The 24,417-nt window shown below is 33.0% G+C and overlaps 1 protein-coding gene across 6 annotated transcripts in view; it reads right to left on the bottom strand.

Moving 5' to 3' along the window:
• Positions 1 to 24,417, bottom strand: part of LOC145296820 (uncharacterized) — a 141,905-nt gene that overhangs the window by 81,646 nt on the left and 35,842 nt on the right. For 2 of the 6 annotated variants that reach the window (XM_080142906.1, XM_080142907.1), the window contains exons 6-11: positions 22,946 to 23,195; positions 20,615 to 20,724; positions 18,319 to 18,451; positions 16,319 to 16,477; positions 10,948 to 10,965; positions 257 to 289 (exon numbers count right to left, since the gene is read on the bottom strand). In XM_080142906.1, the coding sequence (XP_079999032.1) occupies positions 257 to 289; positions 10,948 to 10,965; positions 16,319 to 16,477; positions 18,319 to 18,451; positions 20,615 to 20,724; positions 22,946 to 23,195 (703 nt within the window). The remainder of the gene's footprint in view (positions 1 to 256; positions 290 to 10,947; positions 10,966 to 16,318; positions 16,478 to 18,318; positions 18,452 to 20,614; positions 20,725 to 22,945; positions 23,196 to 24,417) is intronic. The other 4 variants (XM_080142911.1, XM_080142912.1, XM_080142910.1 and 1 more) reach the window with 3 other exon arrangements.

The following is a 24,417-nucleotide window of genomic DNA, read 5'->3' as shown; positions in this document are numbered from 1 at the left end:
ATAATTAAAAACAACAAACATGCAATATTAAGTCGACAACAAACAACTCTCTTAAATAATTCCTGTCTTCCCTAATGGTGTGAGATAACAAGCACTTATAAAATTGTTTTTACTAAAAATAAAACCATGCAATAAATATTTTTGTAGGAGAAAAATACAAAACTAATACTTTAAAATCACTACTGACAGAAAAAAAAAACATACTAAAAGAATTATTTTCTATCTAACACCAAAACTATCATCATTGAAAACCTACCTTGAATTCCTAGCGCTCGTTTGACAGTTTCACCTAAACAAAAAAGGGGAGGAGATGGCAGAAATATAGATGAAATATAAGATAGACATGTTTGAATAAAATAGTTCATATTTGACATTTCATAATGTGTTTCGTATTTTAACAGATTCCTTAGATTATTTGTAGATGTTGGCCGTCAACTCACACACCAGTAAGACTTAAGTCCTACTTACTTGTACCTAAAACAGTATTCACTTGGAGTAGGTTGGGTCGAATCCATCCATGGTCGTAAATACATTCCTCACAAAGCCAATAAAACTAACGATTGAGTGATCTTCAGCTACTCTTCTAATGGCAAACTCTGTAAACATAGGGCCCGGGTTGAGTTCCAGATCATCTTTAACCATCATCATCCAGGTTTTTTCGTTGTCCACCATATTAATTTTCGGTTATAGTCAGTTAATGTACTTCCTAACTTCCAAACGTAGCACTATCGGACGCTGTGACAAGGCAAATGAGTTCCTACGCTTTTTTCTCTCCTGCCGATATCGCCCCTATACATGTACTCTTTTTTATTACATTTTTTTGATCTTATTTTAATTAGAATTATTGAAATTAGTTTGTTTTTTTTTAAGAATTATTGAAAACATTTTTTTTTCAATATTTTTAAAACTATTTTGAGAATGTTATGTGTTGGATACGTTTTTTTTATGTTTGAAATTTTGTTATTTTGATTTTAATAATTTTATTTTTATACTTTCATAAACATATTTATTATATGTTTAAACATATATTCATTATATGTTGATAATAATAACCAAATAAGAAACTTATCTTTTAAATTCAAAAAGAAACCTTAATTTTTATAATTTCATAAACATATTTCTTATAAAACAAAATTTCAAATAAAATAAAAACTTTTATTTTTTTTTAATTTTATTATTAAAGGTGCAAATAAAGACTAATTATTATTTTTATCTGTATAATTTTGTTAATTTTTATTCTATACTTTTCAATAACGCTTGTGTTCTTATATTTTATTTCAATAAATTGCTTCACAATACAATAAAAGTGAAGGAACTTGTTTGCCTTGTTACCACTTCCGGTAGCGCTACGCCACATGTTAGGAAGTACACTAGTTGACTATAACCTGATTTTCCAACCATGTGGGAGAGCTAGGGCAGTTGTTTCATAGATGAAATCTTCTGGTTGATAAAGGAGAGCATGACCTAACCAGCGCAAATGTCTTGTGAGAATGACTTGTCAGAGGAAGTTAATTTTACAGCGGAAATGTGCTGCAGACATGGAGGATGCGATGCAGACAATGGTGATCAAAGTTCTAACCACTTAATGTCTCCCACTACCATTAGCCAGGACTCTCTGCCATAAAGAAAGATCGTACAGACTAGAATCTAGTAGATCTTTAATTTGGTGTTGCGGCATATTTCAGATTATGACCAGAGCAGAGAATGAGGTTAATAGAATGCATGACTACTTCCTGGATTAGAACTATCTATACATCATCATCGTATTTGGTTCAACATCCATTTTACATGTGAGATGGCTTTTAGAAATTTACTTTTAAACAAACCTATCTCTGGATAGGTCTTTATTTATCCCTCTTTCTCTCAAGGCCATTTTTATGACTTCCTCTCATGCTTTTTCTTGGCCTACCCTTGTCAAATTACCTTGCTACCTTAACTGTTCTAATTGACTACAATATGTTTGTGTTCAAGTCTAACGTAAATAAGTTCTTGATGATCGGTTCCATATAAGTTATCAAATTTACCGAATTTTCATTACTAATGATTACTATATTGTCCAATTTCTACTGTACACTCTTTAACCCTTATCCTTGAGTGGCCTCTTGGCCTTGATAATGTGGTGATGCCTGTGTAAAAAAAAAAAAAAAAATTTTTACTAACCCAGAAACTCTCATCCATTCAGTCAACGTGATCATACCATCAAAGTCTCCTGTTCTGCACGCTTCTCCTTATACTGTTCAGATTTAATTTTTCTCTTAAGTTATTAGATCTAAGCTTTTCTTTACAATTCACATAACACATCCATCAATTATTCTCATATCATTTCTCACCCTGCAACATGTTCTCAACGGTCACTGACCAGGTTTCACTTGCATACATTATCACATTGTGTATCTATTAACCCAAGCCCACATCCATTCTTTCAATATGACTAAACAAACAAAGTCTCTTGCTGTGCACACATTTCTTTATATTGTCCAGATTTAATCTCCCTCTGAGTTTGTCAGATTGAAGCCTGCCTTTAAGACTTATATTACACATCTATCAAATCATTCTCATATCATTTCTTTCCATGCAACACATGTCCTCAACCTTCACTGGCACAGTTTTACCTTTGCACATCATCACATTGCATACACATTCCTAATAAACTCTTCCTTTGTTAAACAATGCTAATGCTCTGCTGGTTAGTAATGGCAAAAGTTCCCTCAACTTTTTTTTATGGAAATTTCTCCGGACAAGGCATGAAGCCACTTGATGTAAGGAACTAAAAAAAATGTAAATAAAAAAAATATTACTTCAAGGTCAAAAAGTAAGCAACAATAAGTGTTTGATACATCAATTCTGACCGATTGATTGATTGGTTTTACGGCATATCAACCTATGTGGTCATTTAATGCCGGAGTCCTTTTTTTTTTTTTTAAATTTTTTAATGGGAGGGGGGAATGACTTTTTCAGCCTTTCCTCCCTTTTTTTATAAAATTGAACTAAGAAATTAAATGTTGTATTTATACATGGATGTGTATATTTGGGTGACTTTAAATTTCCTTAAATTTTCTTATATAAATTTACTTTCCTTAGGTATGCTAGAATATTTGCTGAGTTGACCTTTTCAAAAAGGTCTTCCATATTGCTTTCTGTATAATATAATTTTCTAGTTGGGGCAAGGTCATCACACCCAACTAGGATATGTTTTACTGTGAGTGTCTCCTGGCATGGGATGCACTCTGGCGCCGATTCTCCATTTAGTATATAAGAATGAGTAAAGTTGGTGTGCCCTATGCGCAGCCGAGTCAGTATCACATCTTCTCGGCGTGATCTCTTGATGTCCGGACATCGTTCCTTAAGTTCAGGTTTGATTGAGTATAATTTGTTGCCCTCTTGCTGACTCCACCGCAGTTGCCATTTTTCCTGTATGTATGCTTTTATCTGGGGTCTAAGATCAGTATGTGGAATCTTAAAATTGTCAGTTGGAAGGTGAAAAGATCTTTTTGCAGCTGTATCTGCCCTGTCATTGCCTTTGATCCCCACATGGCTGGGGATCCAGACAAGAATAATGTCTTTAGTAGTTGAAAGGATATTGATTTTTTCTATTAATTTTGTTGTTAGTGGATTTTCATGTTTTTGATTTTGTATAGATAATAGGACTGATAGAGAATCTGTGAGAATGATGAAGTTTTTGGTGGTTTCCTCTGAAATTATGTTGAGTGCTAGATCGATAGCTATAGTCTCTGCAGTGAATATAGATGCTTCATTTTGAAGATTTCTCTTCATTGTGGTTTTATGGTACGTTGCTGCACATCCAGTGTGATTGTTGCTTTTAGACCCGTCTGTGTAGATAAAGGTGTAGTCTGAATATTGTAATTTTAAATGTTGAAGTTCGTCGTGGTATTCAATAGGGTTTGTGGTAGATTTGGACTTTTTGTTTAGGTTGAGTTTTATTTCAACTTGTTTCATGGTCGATGGGGGTGTTTTAGGCAGTATGAAGTTGTGAATGCTGGAGATTGGAATTTTCGATTCTTCAATGCTTTCCTTCATTCGGAGCCCGAACATTTTGATAGTTTTTCTTCTCATGTTAAAGAGTTCTTCATATTTAGGATAGAAGGTACATTGGTATGCAGGGTTGTTTGGGCAAGACTTCAGTTTCAGTAAATATTGAAGGGCTAACTTTTCTCGCCTTAGATCTAGTGGGGGTTCGTGTGCTTCCGTGTATAGACTGTTCACGGGGGAAGTTCTGTATGCTCCTAGGGCCAATCTTAGGCCAGTATGGTGAATAGGGTCTAGGCTTTTTATATATGATGTTCGGGTTGATCCATATATGAAACAACCGTAGTCTAGCTTTGAGCGGACTAGTGCTCTGTAAAGTTTAAGGAGTGTTTCCCTGTCTGCACCCCAATCGGTATGTGCTACCACTCTCAAAAGATTTACAGCTTTGTTACATTTTTTTTTCAGATAGTTTATGTGTGGGATGAATGTTAACTTTTTGTCAAATAAAATCCCTAAGAATTTGTACTGGTCAGTAACGGGTATGGGCATTCCTTCCATGGTTAGGACAGGATCATTATGCATGTTCTTTAGTTTGCAGAAATGCATGCATTTCGTTTTTCTTTTGGAGAATCTAAATCCATTCTCTTCTGTCCATCTCATTACTTTGTTTAAGCACAATTGAAGCTTCCTTTCTATTATAGATATATATCTAGATCTACAGCATATTAGGAAGTCATCCACATATAGGGAGCAATCTACCCCAGGGTTAAGGTTTTTTACAATGTTGTTAATTCGGATACTGAACAGGGTCACTGACAGTATACTCCCTTGAGGTACTCCATTCTCTTGTTCTTTCAAGTCCGAGAGAGCTGTGCCAACCTTTATTCTGAACTGTCTATTTTTTTTTAAATTTTCAATAAAAATTGGCATTCTGCCTTTTAGTCCAAGCGCCTTCAGATCCCTTGTAACACCGTACTTCCACACAGTATCGTAGGCTTTTTCCATGTCAAAAAACACTGCTGTTAAATGTTCCTTCCTTACAAAGGCTTCTCTGATGAAGGTTTCAAGTCTGACTATGTGGTCTATTGAACTTCGGTTTTTCCTGAATCCTGTTTGAAATTCTGTAATAAGATTCTCTGTTTCCAGGAACCAGATTAGTCTTTTGTTTATAATCCTTTCCATGGTTTTACAAATGCAGCTTGTTAGAGCTATTGGCCTGAAATTCAATGGATCTGAGACGTTACTTGATTGGGATTGGATGTTTGAGTTTTCAGATTTGGGGATTGGTATTATTGTGGCCTCTTTCCAGGTCTCGGGTACGTTTCCACTGGACCATATAATATTGAAAATTTCAAGTAGGTATTTCATTGAGGTTTCTGGAAGTTTTTTGAGGATTTCATATGGAATTTCATCAGGCCCTGTAGCTGTGTCATGGGATTTGGTTAGCGATTCTTTTAATTCAGGCAAGGTAAGAGGTTGGTTGTATTTTTCAGTATTTTGTGATTTAAATAGAATTTTCTTTTTCTCTTCCTTTTCTCTAATCTTTTTGAATTTCTCTGTTTGTCTGTCACATGATGAAATTTTTGATAAATTATCTGCCAGGTTATTGGAAATGTCTTTTTGATCGGTGTATATTTTGTTGCCTTTAGAGATGTGGGATATTGGTGTACTACTACACTTTCCTTCTATTTTCCTCATCATGTTCCAAACTGTTTTCGCCTTGGTATTCACATTAATTTTGGATATATAATTTCTCCAGGTTGTTCTTTTAGATTCCTTTATGATTCGTCTGGCTTTTGCTCTGTTGTTTTTGAAGAAATCCAGATTTTCGCTTGTTGGATACTTTTCGAATTTTCTCAAGGCAGCTCGTCGAGCTCTGATGGCTTTTCTGCATTCTTTTGTGAACCAAGGTTTGTTGTGATTGTTGGTTTTGGTTGTTTTCGGTATGGTATTATTTGCTATGTTTGTGAGTGTTTTAATGAAGTAGTTCAAATGGTCATCTTCATCATTCTTTTCGATAATTAATTGGTTTTTGCACTGTTCCTGGAAGTCTTCCCAATCCGCTTTATGTAGGTTCCATTTGGGTGTTTTTTGTTCAGTGCTAGTACTTAGACTTTCCAGGATGATTGGGAAATGATCACTCCCACAGGTGTCATTGTGTACTTTCCAGTCATAGTCCATATATATGGAAGGATCACATAAGGTAAGGTCAATGGCGGTGAAAGTACCTGTTGCTGGGTACATATAGGTGTAGTTTTGATTATTAAGGAGGCATAGATTATTTTTATTTATTATGTTTTCTATTTCTTTTCCTTTTTTATTTGTTTCTTTACTTCCCCATATTACATTGTGACTGTTGAGATCTCCTAGTAGAAAAAAGGGTTTAGGGAGTTGTTTTATTAATTGAGTTATCTCAGTTTCATTGATTGTATTTTTTGGAGGGATGTATATTGAGCAAAGTGTTATAGTTCTATGTAGAGTCACTGAAACTGCAATTGCTTGCAAGTTTGTGTTTATATTTATTTGTCTTTGAGGGACTTCGTTCTTCACAAGTATTGATGTGCCTCCAGAAGCTCTGTCCGTATCTTTATTTATGTAGTTGTAAGATGTGTAGTGTTTTATGTTGATGGTATTATTTTCTTTCAGAAAGGTCTCCTGTAGACAGACAAGTGTTGGGCTCGTATTTGTTATTAATAATGTGAGTTCATTTTGGTTTGCTTTTATCCCTCTGATATTCCATTGTAATATTTTGTTCATCATTTGGAATTGTGTTCAACTTCCATCGTCTCCAATCCCTCAAATCTATTTTCTGTCGGAGTCCCTGTTCGAGATATAGATCGGGATCTTTCTTTTCCTGTTTTTGTTTGTTTCTTTTTTGTCTGGGGGGATTTTTGATTCTTTTCTGGCTTGTGATGTGTTTGATGGTTGTTCGGTTGTTTTTGTAGAAATGGTTTGTGGTTTTGTTTCTTTTTGTGGTTCAGTAGTGTCTTTACTTAATATTATCCTTGGATTGGTTGCAGACATTGCACTATTCATTTTCCTCATTTCTTCTAATAGTTCTTTCATTTCCTTTATTAGTTTGCTTAGGACATCAATTTTCTTGTCAGTTGTATCCGTTACATGTATATGACCATTTTGATTGTTGATTGGATTAGTTTTTTTTGTTGCATCTGCATATGTTTTAGTTTCGATGATTTTCCTGGCCTCTGGGTAGGATATATTCTTTATATGTTTTAGTTTGGTCACTTCTTTTTCTCTTTTCCATATTTCGCAATATCTAGAGCCAGCGCCATGGTTTCCCAGGCAGTTGGCACACTTGAAATCTTTTCTGCAGTCAATGTGTGGGCCACTTTCTCCACATCTTCCACACACTGGTAATCGTGTGCACCGATCTTGATGGTGTCCAAACTTCTGGCACTTGAAGCATTGGAGGGGGTTTGGAATATAAATTTCTACATTTATTTTCATATATCCGACTTTCACTTCTTTGGGTATGGTGAGGGAATCGAAAGTTAGTATATATGTATTGGTATCGATTTTCTCACTGTTTTTTTTAATTTGAACTCTGCGAACATCTAACACATTCTGTTTTTGTAAGTTTGTCTTGATTTCCTCCAAGGGACAAAGTGCAAGTTCGTGGCTTTTCACTACTCCTTTGCAGGTATTTAGGGTTGGATGTCTGTAGCATTTGACTTTGATGTTTTCAAATAATTTTAGTTTCAATATTTCTTTAGTTTGTTCTTCGTTATGGGTTTCTATTAGTAGGCTGCCGTTAAATTGTTTTTTAATAGACTTTGGTTTTAGAGTTTTAAGATTTTTTTCAATTTTAAAAGGTGATAGTTTGCTCAAAGGAGTTTCCTCCATTGATTCTATTACTACGAATGTTGAGTTCCTTGGTTTTATCGTCTCTTCGTCAGAGCTACTGATGTCAGAGACATCAGAGTGGGTTCTCTTTGGGTGGTTGGGTGGTTTTTGGGAGGAATAAGCCATATATTTTGTTTTCTTTTTTCGTCATCTTTGTTCCCCACCCACCTCGGAGTCCTATTTGGGAAGAGCCTGAGGGGAAACCCATTCGCCCAGCCTCTACAGGGATACAATGATGATATAACCGACTTTGGTGGTATCATAATGATTATCTGTTCTCTCTTGATATTGCTATGGGATCTGTAGCAATCCTGAGGGGTTTACAGCCTTGTCATCGATATTCACACCTAATCGATTGACCCTCAGCCACCGCTTTCCATCATATATTAGGGAGTAGGGTTATTTGTGGGGGAGGGGGGATGTGTTGTATTAGTAGTGAGTTTTTGGAATGGGCAATATATGGTGGGGCTTGGCGTGACTGGCCGATTGGTCGGATCAGGCCTCTCCGACCGCCCGTCTAATCGAAGTAAGGGCCAAAGTAATGTGTTGCGGTGCCTAAACTTCTATGTATCCTGGTTTAGGTTCACTCAATCACCAGGATCACGTCCTAAGACTTTACGGGTAGCAACCCACGGCTAACTGGTTGCCCCATTGAGGGATTTTTACCCTCTGCAGGGGGGCAGTCGGTTTGTTCTCATGCCCTACCGACAGGGCAAAAAAATAAATAAATAAATAGATAATTTAATAGAATATATTTGTTTTTTTTTCTTTCTTTTTTTGTTGTTTCTTTTCCTTTTTAAAATCTATTTCTATTTAACCCATAGTTGGGACCCTAACAGGTACTACCACTCCGGGTCAGGGTGGACCTGGGAGCAATGGCAATTAAGAGGTGGCTCCACACTCCCCAAGCCCGTAAGCTGGACCTCACCATCGGATGTAGTTTAAGGTCATATCCAGGACCGGGAGTAAGGTAGGAAAAAATAAAATAAAAAGGGGGGGGGGAAAGGCTGTTGTTTTTGTTTTTGGTTTTGCAGAACATAATTAAGTTTTACAAAAAAGATCAGAAAAAAAAAAAAAAAAAAACGTCAATGTAGGTGCATTTCGTCTCAGGAAGCCACAGGGCAGCCTGATCTGGTAGCAATTCTGACCGAGAAAAGAGCACAGAAACATCACTTATGGAATGTGAAGACTAAAGGATAAAATAAGGCAACTTACTCCATCCATTCCTAACTATTGTAATCATATTAGTACTCCACACATATTAAAAAAAAAAAAAATGTTTTCCATAGCTTCCATGGATTAAGATATAGAGGAAATATCTATTTGAAAAATGTATAATTTGACACAAAGTCATGAATGTGTGGGATGAAGTGGGGGTTCTACGTCACATCTATTTTCAATCAAATTGTTTAACTCAACACATTTATTGACCAAACCAAAACAGTCTAACAATGACTGTTTTTTTGTTTTTTTTTTACAAGGTGGTCACCACTTATCAAGGCCCGGAAGCCACTCAAGGATAAGGGTTATTGTAAGTACAGTACATTAGTGTGGATATTTAATAAAGTGTCTACTTAAGGGGGTGGTTCATCAGGAATTTGTTTACGTTGGACTTGAAGACATCCAAGTTGTAGTCAAGAGGGAAGCATGCAGACGGAACAGAGTTCCACAGGCATGCAGTTCTAAGAAAGAAGCTTTGTTCATGGAATCTACGTTTTGATTTAGGCATAGATAAAGAGTGGGGAAAGTTTTTTGACAGTGGATTCAGCTAGACGGGTGTTTTTCGTAAAAGATTGGCGAGGGGGGGACCAGAGATTGGAGTTCAGACGAGCACTTGCCATGGAAATAACGATAAAACAAAGATAGGCTTGCAACGTCTCTTCTGTGGGAGAGAGGTTACAGGAAGAGAAAAAAAATTGTTCATAATTTTTACACTGCCAATCACCATTTTAACATCATTCATTCTATAAGGAAAACTTCATCTTTCTCCATTTTATTGTCTTATTTCCTTTAGTCAGGGTTCTGACATTTTCTGACAATCTACAAAATAGTGGGCTTGAGGACTGATTCCATTTTTAAATTCCATTGTCTCAAATCCATCTGAGTTTTTTTAGGTCATCCAACTTTGCTCTGGCTTCCTAGCTCAATATACCAGTAAAAATATATGCTATGCATAATTTATTTATTTATAGTTGTACAAATAACTATATTATATATACATATATGTGTGTGTGTGTGTGTGTGTGTGTGTGTGTGTGTGTGTGTGTGTGTGTGTGTGTGTGTGTGTGTGTGTGAAAAATAGCTTAAAAATAAAAAAATCGATCCTAAATTCTTAATATTCTTTCTCAATAGTCATCAATTTTCACAATAGGAAATTGAATGTAGCCTGACCTCCTTATATTCTATGTAAGTCTGGGGACTAAATTCAGAGTTAAGACTTAGGTTGAACTGGCAAAAATATATTCATCCAGAGGGGCAGGTAATGTCTTTAGATATTACTACTAAGCCTGTCACATTATATTTCTTTTCTTTTTTTAATTTTTAGCATTTTATCTCCCATTATTGTTGCTTGTGTTTTGTATTTTTTTGTTTTTATTCTTTTCTCTTCAAACTGTTTCTTTTCCATTTTTTTTATTTTCTATCTCATTTTGCAAATGTCTAAAATACACACTACCAGAAAAACTAGGTCGCATTATTTTATGGGTAATGAGTTACACCAGTAGACACAGTTTTTGGCAATCATATACTCACTGCTCGTTACTGTAGACAATACGCCAAAATTGATCCTTTTGTAAATTATTGGAGTACTTATAGGTCCAGTTATCTAGTCTCAAATAAAACTTGAAATGTATTATTATAACCTATTACTTGACAATATTTTATTAATTTATTGTTAAAATAATATTTTTAGCCTTTGTTAAGTATTTTTCATGATGATTTTGACCAAAAAATTTGGTCACCAAATATTGCTAAAAAAAAATACACTCCCAGTTACTTACTCTAGAAGAGAAAGAAAACAATAGATAGATAGAAAAAGAGAGGGCAGGGGGGGGGGGAGAAAAACTAGCGAGAAGTGGAAATTTATCTGTGACTCACCTGATAAACCCCCCACCCCTGCAAAGGAAAAAAAGAAAAACAGGTATTATTACTAAGAAAGACAAAAAATAAATTTAATTTACTGCAAAGAATAATGGTTTTCTCATAATCGAAGAAAATAATGTAAAGAAATTCCTACAGAGCAAAAAATCAATCAATAAATAGAATTCTTAGATATGCCTTCATGAACCTCTTGTACAAGGTTTTCAAACAAGTCCATAAGCTCCATATAATCCGTAAATTGTCTTTCTGTAAACCACAGAAACCATTTTCATCAAATGTTAATAATGGTAGTTTATAGAAGGCAATACAATGCAGAGGTGTAACGGATTGACACAATTGAAGCAAATTAACTACATTAAATGTTTAGAAATTCAAGAAATTATCCCTCATTCTTCCCATACTTTTTCATTAGCAATCTTGAATTTGGCCAAGTGACCAAATGCAAACAACAAGCAGTTCATCAATTTTAACGTCGGTAAAACCTGTTTCTAATTCTTCTTGAGGAAACTGATGAACACAACTTCCTCATCTTCACGAGATTCTTTATCCTGACCAATAAAAATGATTCAAAGTAATCTTTATATAGAAAAACAATGAGCTACATTCCACTCCAGTAATACTTTCCTAGTTGTAAATAACTATGTGATTGTTGCCTGCTTCTGACTTGCTTCATTGTTTGCTTATTACACAATGGTCCTTTTATGACCTTGGGTTTGAAACTTCTGATCTAATGACCTTATGTTTACTTCTCTCCCACTGCAAGAACTTAGAGACTAGAGTCAGAAAGTGGGATTGATAAGTCAGCACCCCTGAGGACGGAAACTCTGACCAGCAAAAAATGCCTGGGCAGGCCCATCAGCATTCCATGGTGAGGATGCCTAAGGCAATTAGCAATAAACTAACCTCTTCTCAAAGAGAGAAGATGAAGCCTGGGAGAGTGGACCTCCTAGAATTGCACAGAACTTAACTCCCACCACAAAATCAACAGGGATTTGATCATTACTGGAATGGTCCAATCTCTGTTGATTTTGGGGGTGCAGGATAAAAATCCCTAGCCTAGTAACCTTATCCTCCACATGTGAACTGTGTAACCAGCTTGGAATCAATTCCTTGTTAGATGGCTTGGGGTGGATAGCAAAGAACTTTGGTGCAATCCTGAAAAGGACATTATCCTCCAAGCATTACATGAACAAAAAAGTAAAAAGCGACAACTAGAAATGAACTCAACAAACTTTCCAACGCCAACTGGAAGGGGGCAGATCATAAGGCAAATACATTGAGATAAGTCCTGAAACTGTGCTACTTACAGCTTAGTACTGAACACCTGTATGCTATGGAGATAAAGTAAACCCACAGTTGAACAGGCTTGATCAGATAATGATTAAAACCAACACTTCTATTCCACCTATACAGTAGACATGGACAGGTCACATCTGTCTATATCTAACCAGCCTGCATGAAAAATGTTTCGGGCAATGCAACTGCATACATTTATAAGGTTGAATTTAGAATTTTTTATACAAATGCAGTAATGCTAGTTTTATAATCACTACAAATTGTGTTTTGGCCTATATTTATTGACTAATAATATTGTTTTCACATTTATATTGTATTTCAAAAGTTACAAATACCTAGTTTTATTTACAAACATGTTTTGTTACAAGCATTTTTAATTAAAAGCTTTTTGTAAATAAAAACTATTTGTAAAGAAAACTTTTTTAACAATAAAACTTTTATAAAAATCTGTGATGGAAAAGTTGTGAAAGTACTTATTGTTTGTTTGAATTAACCAGAAATTTAAAAATCCAATGAAAAAAAAAAATATTCTTTTGGTCGATGCAAATTTGAAGAACTTAAAATCTTTATGATCCAAAGGATTGAATGTATTGAAAAAAAAAATTTAAATGCATCAAAAGAACTCAACGACAGAATAAAAGGTGTAATAGCAAACATTACTTGCAAAATGTGCATTGAAACATTAAATTTTACTCTTAGCCATTGATCTTTATACGATGGATACATCAATCATGACCAGCTAGAAACGGTTCAATAAACTCTGTAGCAATGATTCCTCTCATATTAGTGTTAACATAATTTTGACTCGTCCTGTCTATTAATCTGGCCCTTGATAAGCCGTTACAATTTCTCAATGTGGCCCATTAGGGAAAATTAAATGACTTACCTAATACATTTAATAGGCAATTACAGGTAGTAATAGTACAGTATCTGTGGAAAGGGTGGAATTTGTTCCAGTGACAACTAGAAGTAGTGGTAGGACTAAATATTTAGAGAGAAAAATAGGGACTCCTTCCTCTAAAGATGTTGCGAATGTGATGATATTGCTTGTAGGATGCAATGTAGCATTTTAATATCACGGATGAATGTGTATAAAATGGCATTCGAAAGCTACCTAGGATAGTGGTTATTAGCCTAGACGTATTGAATTTGTATGTGGTATCTGTTGTTGCAAACCTACGACACTTTGGTTAAGAGGAGAATTTCTGCAGTCATTTTATTATATAGGAGATAAATTGTGGATTGATCAACGTTTTGACATTCCATGTCTTCATCAGGACTCCCGAAATGTATCTTGCAGTCAGAAAATAAGTTAAAAATAATTTTTTTTCTGAATACAGTTGAAAAGGAAGGAGAAAACGGAAAAGAGAAAAAATCAGGTCATTTGTCACTCCCCCTCACCCCAACATAATCATTGAGTGATGCCAAAATGCAATCTGCAATGAAAATCTGTTTGTGGATCTATTTATAAAAAGGACTGAGTAGTGAGTAACTTAAACAGAGACAAAGTTGAAAAAGGACAAACTTAGATACATCTTACACAAGAGGAACTTTGGACTATGGTCAATCCATTAGCACTAAGCTTTTTGTCCAATTTGCATGAAACTAAATTAAATAAAGACCATATTATCCACTCTTACACCTATCAACTGTATTCCAATATTCATGATTATCAGTTAATTAGTTGAGTTTATCCTTTAATCGTGACATCCTAAAGATTCCTGAAAGGATGAAACACTAGTGTCTGTAGGTATTTAATTATTATAGTAAATAATTATGTCAGCCCCTTTAAGAAACTCGTTTCTTATAGCTGAACACTTTCAGTTGAATTAAGTTGGTCAATTTAGCTCTTATGCATAGATCATTGTATAATGATTAGATCACTCTGACTAAACGTAAACGTAAAAAACATTTAAAAATAAAATGTTTAATTTCAACGTTATTTTACGCGGTTAATGGTAGCTGAATGGATATAGTCCTTGCTAATCAAGCCAGAGATGGATTGTGTCGCAGGGTTCAAATCTATCATCTGGTATTAATAATGACACCCTGCACTGAAGATTCCCAAGAGGATGAAACACTAGTGCCTGTAGGTATTTAATTATTATAGTAAATAAATATATATATATTGCATGTATTGTGCTTTTACTTGCGTCAGGTAATCAGATAGAGTATCAGTGGTGTAATATTTCGGGAATTACTTCCTTCATCTACACGTTTGACTTTTAGATGTTCATGCTGAGGCTATTGTAAATTGAGCAGATTCCACAGAAATATATATAGATATGTCATTAGTCACTCCCCCTTACCTCAACATGGGCATGCGTATATTAAAGGCATATTCATTCCCTAGGCACATTTCCCACACATACACACAACTAGAGCCAGCACACATTATCAGCAATAAATAAATTTAACACATACAGACATATATACGCATATCACAGATAAACAAAAATGCACACATCTTTGAAAATATATGATTACATACACACACACACATATATATACATATAATGCTACATATATAACAGACACATATTCTAACAGTAACACATACCCACTCCTTTATTCACTGCTATTTTAATTATAAACTATAATGTGGTCTTATTGAATTTCTAAATTTTATAATTTAATCAATTACTTACTTCAACTACCCATATTTACAGGACAAAGGTACAGTTGACCTCACACAAAGGGAATGGGTAAACATGAGGTCAACTGTACCTTTGTTCTGTAAGTGCCCACCCATTGGCTGATTAGGGTGGGTGCAGTGGTAACTAGGAAGTTAATTGACTAACTAGAAAATTCAATACCATGTACATATACAAAAATGCGTGATAACCATAACTTTTTGCATAAGCCTGACGAATTCTCATGAGAATGAAACACGGAATATTCTATGTAGCTTAACTGCTATATATATTTTCATAACTTACTACTATATACATATAAATATATATGAATGCATGACAAAAGTATATATTCTAAATTTCATGATGTTGACAATCTTATAATTTATTCTTTTAATTCAGTTGACACTTACAATTCTTGGCAGTATCTGTTTCGTGACACAAAATTAATCACTTAATTTTACATGTATTGTGTTTGTATCAGTGAATCTATTTTGCCCTTAACTCATGAGAAGAAATAGCAACAATCAATCCACCAAAAGGAAATAAAATGCGTTTGGACATGGTTAAAAAAATCTGAAAATTGGAAGAGAAGCTGCAAATACCTTATAGTTTTCTTTCATTACACCATTTTGAATTTTATTCATTATATTTCCAATTTCCGGTTGTATTAAATGAAATTTGGAATATAGACTTTGTCATTTATTCATTATATGCTCTGTAATTACATTGAGCTTCTTAAATAAAGATTAGCATATATAAAAAAGAAATATAAGTGAATAAAAAATATTTCCACAGAAAAAAAAAAAATATATATATATATATTAGTGTTGGGACGATTAATCGGAATCGGGAATCAGAAAAATCAGAAAATTTGGAGGTATTGGAATCAGTAAAATTGATGCCTATTTTCCGATGCCAAAACGATTCTTTTGTCTTTTTTTTATTTGATTTTGTTTAAAGTAAAATCTTTCATTGCTGGTAATAACGATACAATAATAAATCACTCTCCACAAGGGTATTTTGACGTTTAGGAAAATATCTGCATTATAACCATGTTATTTTCCATGATTTTCAGAAAAGCACAACTTTATATTTAAATATATTAGAGATTTATAAAGAATCGGAATCAAAGTCAGTAATCGTATCGGAATCAGAAATTTAGCACGGAATCGGGGAAAAATATCACTAGTATATATATGTGTGTATATATATATATATATATATATATATATATATATATAAACATAAAACGTCATCTGCTGATATACACATAAATAATTAAAGCAAACACCATAAATAAATATTTGGAAGTATCAAGAACTCAAAATAAAAACTTTTACCAAAATGACTGGATTCTGTATTAAATAAGCCTTGATTTGATATGCCATAAAACAAAAAATAATACAGTGAAGCAAAATTTTAAACTAGATAATTACCTGAAATGGTGGAGACTGGCCGAGTAACCATAGAAACCGTAGAAGCTGTAGTGCTAGTTGATACGCCACTCACAACTACAACAGGAGTTCCTGATGGAGTTGGCTTTGGGAGAATTTTACTGCCAGGTGCAGGTATGCTTTGTGTGATGATTTTCATGCCTAAAATGCATCAAAATAATTAAAAGAAAAAAATACATAATAAAGAAAGATTATGAAAACGTAAATTATTTGAAGACAAAAAATTGATAAAATTGTGTGTAGGTGAAATACAGATCTAAACTGGGTTTCTTAAATTTAAATCTTCTTATAATTGTAATGATATAGATGGAGAGGGGAAAAGAAACAAAAAAAAGAGTAATAAATAAATAAATAAATGAATAAATATCTGCAAGTAGCAAACTCCCCTTCTCCTTCTCCAAACCAAACGTAGACCTCTACCAAGAACCCCCTCCCTCATACATAACAGCGCTAGCAACGAGAAACCTACCACTACCTTTAACACCCTGCCTTTTTCTTCCCCTTCGTTAACCCCTCTCTCTCTCACTGCATAAAACCTGATGCAGCAGGAAGTAGTAGCAGCGATAAAAAAAAAAAGAGGAAGGGAGAGGAGAAAAATCTCTAAGCGGGAGAACCAAAAAAACCCAGTCTTTTTGGGGTTGACACCACGAGGGAGCGAATGGAAAATTTCCTCGCACTGCCATACCAAAAAGCAATGAAGGGAACCAATGACCAGATATGATGGACGAATCATCTCCATAATGTTCAGAGGATAAAATGAAGGACTTTCTTTTGCTGTCTAACTCAAATCCCCATGAAAAGAAAATATTCAACCGCCAGAAAAAAATAAATTGACGTGGAAATGATACCCACATGGAACGCTGTAAAATGACGCCCATCGCGTACAAGTTTCGGGTCGATGAGAAAATGTCAACAAATTGGAAAAAGCCTATAGAAGAAAATGTATCTGCGTTCACGGACTTTTAAAAATAATAATAATAATAATAATAATAATAATAAAAAGAGAAAGAAAGAAGCTATGCTGGTCATGCAATATATTCTATCGCCAGTTAAGTACCCCATTTCTAAACCCCATCTCCCAAACCCAACCCCCGCCTCCATCCATGTTTGTTTTTATTTGGACTGTTATTCCAGAACGACATTCATGTCAAATTGTTTTCACTTTATACTTTCTTTTTTTGTTTGATTTCATTATTTTTTTTTCGCTTAAGTTCTCGTTTGCTCGACCTCACCCCAACCCATTGAGATGTTACATTAAATTTCAATCATATGTTTAATAAAGCTCTTATGATATTTTTTCCATGTGTTGTCATTCTTGCTTTGCATTTTGGACTATTATTCTCATCTTGGTTATTTTCCTCAACGTTTCGGCCGATGTAACCTCCAACCATATTCAGGCGTATTCACACTGGATGATATTAGTGAATAGTGAAAACTGTTGTTTTTTTTTTTGTTTTTTTTTTACTTTCCACCGAACATAGCCATTAGAAATTCAAAATGCAAATAGCGCCATTTGATTTTTTTTTTTAATAAATCCGGGTCCATTCAGTCTTTTTGATTTGATGAATTTATATTTTTGAGATGAGGATCGATAATTATTTTTTGTATTATGGAATGGACCTGGATTTATTAAAAAAAAAAAAAGAAATAGACTTGGCACTCTTTGCGTTTTGAATTTCTAACAGCAATGTTCGTTGGGAAAGTAAAAAAAAAAAAACATTTTTCATTATTCACCAATAACATCCAATGTGAATACACCTGAAGATGGCTGGAGGTTACATCAGCCGAAACGTTGTAAGAAAAACAACCAAGATGAGAATAATAGTCCAAATAATACAAAAAAAAATACTTGATTAACTTACCTGATTTTTGGAATATAATATCTTTGTTTCATGATAAGTACACACATCTTAAAGATTTTCTGTATTTTTGTTTCTAAAATAAAGTGTAAATATCAAATATTAATGAGCGGAGTTGCTTACCACCCTCATGCTTGATTTGAATGGCTGATTTTGCAGGCTTGATTTGAATACCTTGTACGGACATATTTCCAGGACTGTTGTGTGAGGAGGATTGAGCACCAATAGGAATCACAACTCCAGGTTTTTGCCCAAGCTGAAACAAAAATAGAAACCTCTTTTGATCAAATGATGTTTACTTTTGTTTTGTTTTTGTTTTTTTTAATTGGGAGTCACCACTTATTAAGGCCCAAAGGACACTCAAGGATAAGGGTTGAAATAGCAACTCAGGTGTTTGTTGAGATAGAGGCAACATCGATTTTTTTTTAAATGTCATTTTAAGTAACAAACAATATAACTTACTCGACATGCCGAAAATAGTAATATATCCAAAAATTATGAAAATTCATTAAGTAAAAAAAAATGCTATTGTACTTTTAGTAAAAAGTCTATTGCTATAGGCTACAATGTGGCTGCCATTAAAATGTAATCTAAAATTTGCTTTCAGAGTTATGTTCCATGTAGTTGAAATCTTCACCATCTACTTCAAAACATTTAAGAAAAATGCAATTTTCCCCAATTTTTTGTAAAAATTACTTTTATCTATAAATAACTTTCTATCTGATGAATTTTTGTAATTTTTGGATATATTACTACTTTTAACATGACAATTAAGTAATATTGTTTTTGCTTAAAATGACATATTTTAAAAAATTAATCACCTCTATCTCAACAAGCACCTCAACTTGTATTCAATTAATTGCATATAATGAATCTTTTACAATAATCATGGATGTACGTTATCTACTTTTTAGCAAAATTTCACTCTTTTAATCCAGAAAAAGCTGACTTCAACTTCGAATCTCCCTAGAATGTGAAGTCTGCTTTTAGATTGAAATTACTTTTTTTTCTATAGAAGGTCGCTTTTACAACAGAATTTTTGTCAAAGTAGCCAGTATTATTTTTCAATAAATTATGAACACTATGCTCATTGATATGATATAACTTTTTTCATTGCTTATCTTGACATGTTGCTAAAAAGTGATAGTAAAAAAAACAACATTGTAAACATATAAAAAAAACAAGTGTAGCATGTATGGTCCCCCGTGAGTGCACAGTGAACAAGGCATAAAAAAATGACTAAGTTCAGCATTTGCTCCTCCCCCATTTAGCTCCAAAAGTCCCCAGGGGACATCAAATCCTGGTGAAAATGAACAAACGGTGCAGTTTTAGGCCTTAACATATGTAAATTTGAGTTCTGCACCGTGCAAAAAAAGAAATAAGTAAGTCCAACATTTGCCCCCTCCCCCATTTAGCCCCAAAAGTCCCCAAGGCTTTAACATATTTAAATTTGAGTTCAGCACCATGCAAAACTGCTAAATAGACATACACAAAATATTTTGGACAAATATGGTAAAATAGTCCCCAAAATGGAGTGTTTTTATTAGTCCTAAAAGAGCCCCTGGGGCACACCCAAGAGTCATCGCGAAGTATAGACAAACAAAATTATATAGAAATCAGTTAGTTACAACTTTTCAGAAAGTTTTATAAAAATCCAAGGCATCAATTTTTTTTAATAAACACAAAAGTGTCAATTTTAGCCATTTTGATCCGAAAGGCACCCGTAGGGGGGCAACCAGAGTTTTCCCGGAAAATTTGTTCTGTTACTTTTTTACTGATATCATGTTTAATCTTTGTGCAAAATTTCAAAAAATTCCAAGGCGTAGTTATTGAGAAACGAACGAACATGGGTGAATTTACAGGTCCACCCTCCTTTTGTCGGGGGGGATTAAAAATTGAAAAAAAAAAAATTCCATTCTAATTATTCTAATTATCTGTAATTTATAATTAGCAAAAGAAGTCACTCATCTCTCAATTAGCTATGTATTTCTCTCGCACTTCTCACTATGTTGATTCAACCGATCTCTAATATTTTTTTTTAATGTTTTGAGCATATAGAGAAAGAGTGACTCTCTTTCCCCAGTTAGATTACATAATGTGTTCATACACACAGGAAACTCACATGTAAATTAGACAGTAAAATAATGTCACTTTACTTCTGTATTATCCATAAAGATAATATAGAAATGAAGAGACTTATTAGTTTTAGTTATGCCAGAAAAATTTTTTCACACAGTTTATGAATTTTTGAATAAAATCAAAGTATAACAAAATGTGGTAGTCATTGTGACACAACAGTTCATGAGTATTATTAGAAATTATTCTAGGAAAAAGGTGTTTAGAACACTGACTCACTCAGCTTCTATAATATAATAATACATAATAAGCAATAGAAAACACACAGATTGAAATATATTACCTGTGGAACCTTTTGTTTTTGAACTGATTTTGGCCTGTTTTTTGGAATGTTGAGAGAAGAGGGTAAAAATGCAGTCGAAGAAGTTCCAAGAACAGCTGTTGTATTTGTGGCTGATGAAAACAACAAAAAAGGTAAAAAGGATGTTTAGAATTTCTCAGGTATTTTTTAATTTCTTAAATTATGTGGAAAAATTTCAAATTATTTTAAATTCCTTAATTTTAATTAATCCAACATGTTTTAAAGTTGCCGCTAAGAGTTGATTTATATACTATCGAAGTTAAGCAACATTGAACCTGACCAATGAGTGACCATTTGAGAATACCAAGCACTGTATACAGGTGTGATGAGCCACCTATATATACATATCCAGCCAGAAAAAAACAAAATCACAGCACGAAACTCAAATTTTGTCAATATTTCACCTACACCTGGATGACAAGTCAAGAGTTGACGGATTTTAAGATTTTATATTTATACTGGAATACCCATCTCAGAATGAAGAAAATTAATTTCCCAAACAGAACAGTTTTGCACAACTTTTATGTCCCCTTTATGAAGACTTAAATTAATATATAATGATGCTAAACCTAGAATCCTTATTCCATTTATATATATATATATATATATATATATATATATATATATATATATATATATATATAATGATGCTAAGTCTAGAATCCTTATTCCAATTTTAACTAAAGTTCATTGCATGATTTTGACTATAAAAAAGAGGTTTCAAGGAATTGAAATTCAGAGAATCTTTCATAATTGCAATTCTAATGAATATGGATAAAATTCAGTGCGTTTGTTTTTTGTTCTTTTCTTTTTCTTTACTTCTTATTATAAAGAATAAATAAATCAGAGAATTGACCCGAATTTATATTCTTGTTAATTAAATTCTTTGTCTGATTGGTATCAATTCCTTATTAGCCTATTCCGATCACTTCCATATGAATGTGATTTTTTATTTGATTTATCCTGAATGATAACTGTATTTGTTTCTTTCCAAATTGAATATTATTGGATATATATGTATGTGCATGTGTCTGTTTAGCAGGTATTATTTGTATTTGAGATTGAGTGCATAATTTCCACATGTTGTAGTGTATTGATCACTATCGGTTCTTATTTTACTGTAATCTTTTGTGCGTTTTTTCTTTTTCTTTACTTATTAAGAATAATTAAATTAGAAGCTGACCAGAAAGTAATTCCCTACACCCTACATTTGTTTATTTTATGGATATTTCATTAGAAATAGGAAGCAAATTGATTTTTCTTTTGTTCAAACTAAATCAAGGAATATGTCTTTTTTGTTTTGATGTGTAAAAAAATTCAATGAAATTTCAAAAGCTTTGAATGTTGAAATCGTTTCTTTGTACAAATAAAAAATACAATAAGAAATATTTACAGTAAATTTATATTCTTGTTAATAATTATTAAAGAAATGCCTTGTCCGGTTGTTGTCAATTTGATGCTTCCTATATGGATGTGGTTCTTTTATCTATTGATTTATTATGTATCACGATTGTATTTGTTTCTACACAGTGTTTTTTTTTTTTGCTTTTCTAAATTGGATATGGATGGGTATATGTGTATGTGTCTGTTTAGTATGTTTTGTTTGTATTTAGTGTTGAGTGCATAATTTCCACATGTTGAAATGTAGTGATTGCTATTTGTTATTATCTTATTGTTATCTTTTATATATTTTTGTATTTTGTATGTTTTTCCTTTTTTTTTTCCTTTACTTATAATTATAAGAAATAATTAAATTAAATAGTTGACCCAAAAGAAAGTCTCCTCACCCGCACTTTTATTTATTTATTTGGAAATTATTAAATACAGATGTTTATTATTATTATTTTTTTTATTATTATTATTTTTTGTACTCACTAGAAGTTCTCACACAGGTTACCATCAGATATTACTCGATGACAATAACCGGTGGTGTTCCCAAGACTTTGTCTATATGTATGTGTCCGTTTAGTATGTATTATTTGTATTTGGGGTTGAGTGCACAATTTCTGCGTGTTGTAGCATATTGATTACTATTGGTTATCTTACTGTTGTCTCGTATTTTTTGTATTTTGTATGTTTTTCTGGGTTTTTTTTTTTTCCTTTCTCTGGTCAATTCCTTAAATTAATTATTCTTTATAATAAGTAAATTATTATTATAAAGAATAATTAAATCAAGGAGTTGACCAGAAGGTAAATCCTCACACCTGCTAATGTTTTTTTACTTGAAAATTATTAAATAAAGATGTTCTTTTACTGTTATTATTGTTATTGTTATTGTTATTATTATTATTATTAAGATAAAACTCAACTTACAGGTAGATCTCAAAGATGTATTTGAAGTTGTGACTACAGTAATAATGTTTCCCAGATTCCCATTGGATATCGTAATCCCTGCAGGCGTTGAATTTGTATTTGGCATGACAATTGACATTTTCGGATGACCAGATCCTGTGCCACTCACAGAAGTTGTAGGTATAGCTTTGACCAATGGCAAAGATATCGATTTTGGCAACACATTTGCACCACCATTCGATCCGGATCCAGATGTAGATACCAAAATAACCTTCAATATAAGCAAATACATTTTAAGCATTTTAATATTAACTTAAAAAAGTAAATATTTCTTTCAAAATATAAAATAACAGCTAAAAAAAAGTAGGTATCTTAGTTTTTAAAATACTACAATGGTAAAAATGACCAGAAAGGCTATTTTGACAAAAAATGCTAAACAAAATAAAACAATATTCATTAACAAATAAAAAAAATTACTGAACAATAAAAAAGAATAGTTATTTAATAAAATATCCTTTTTCAAAGCAATATGCAAATTAGGTATCCATATGGCTGACTGGATATGCATGAGCAGTATATTAGAAAGATATTGGGCATTTTAATCTCATTATTAGTGCAAGAAATATATTCCACTGATTTAAGATCAACCTACTGATGAGATGATCACCAAAGTGTCCTTATATGTCATTGAGCTGTAATAAAACAAAAAGGCAGTTTCGCATGAATGTTCAATACTCTGGGTAGATATACAAAGTGAGATTTTTCCCTGTATCATTGACTAGAATGACTTTCTTCCCAAAAACTAGATAAAAAAATCTGTTTAGTCAGTAAAATAGGGAACATATTGATTTGTACTCCCCCCCCCCAAAAAAAAAACTTTTTTTTTTCATTTTCAATCAATTTTTAACTTTTTTATGTTTAATCCGATCAACATTTTTTATCTTGATTACTAATGTATAGAGCGAGTCAGAGTAGGAAACCCTCTCTCATTTTACAAATCTTTTTCTTACAACCTGCATCACTGTGTACTGATTTTTTAGCAAATCTTTCTTACCATAACCACTGGTTGAAAATTATACGAGGGCACATTTTTGTAATAATATGAAATTAACTTGCAATAAAGAAACAAATACAAACCACCATTTTGGTAATAAAATAGAATAAAATGTTAAAAAATGTGACTGAAAATGGAAACTGGACACAAATAAGTGTATAAAAAGGAACCAAGCAGAGTAGGTGGTGAGAGGATTTCATTTATTCGTTATGAACATTAAAGAATGGCGTTGTAGAAGTGGATTAGGGTTTAGTAGTGTGTTGGCGAATTCTATCTACTAGCATACTGACATTTTTAGACTCCCCTTACCCCTGTTTACAATTAACGAAAGAAAAAAACTAAAATCCGAAAAAAAAAAAAAAAAGGTACTTGTACAGTTTAATCAAAACATTAAAAAATGAAAATATCAAAAAAAGGTTATATTGTACGTATCCGTTTT

This window comes from Euprymna scolopes, chromosome 17 (assembly GCF_053919585.1).
Source record: "Euprymna scolopes isolate OS-2025 chromosome 17, ASM5391958v1, whole genome shotgun sequence".
Taxonomy (NCBI): Eukaryota; Metazoa; Mollusca; class Cephalopoda; order Sepiida; family Sepiolidae; genus Euprymna; species Euprymna scolopes.
This window is presented reverse-complemented; position numbering and strand designations above follow the sequence as displayed.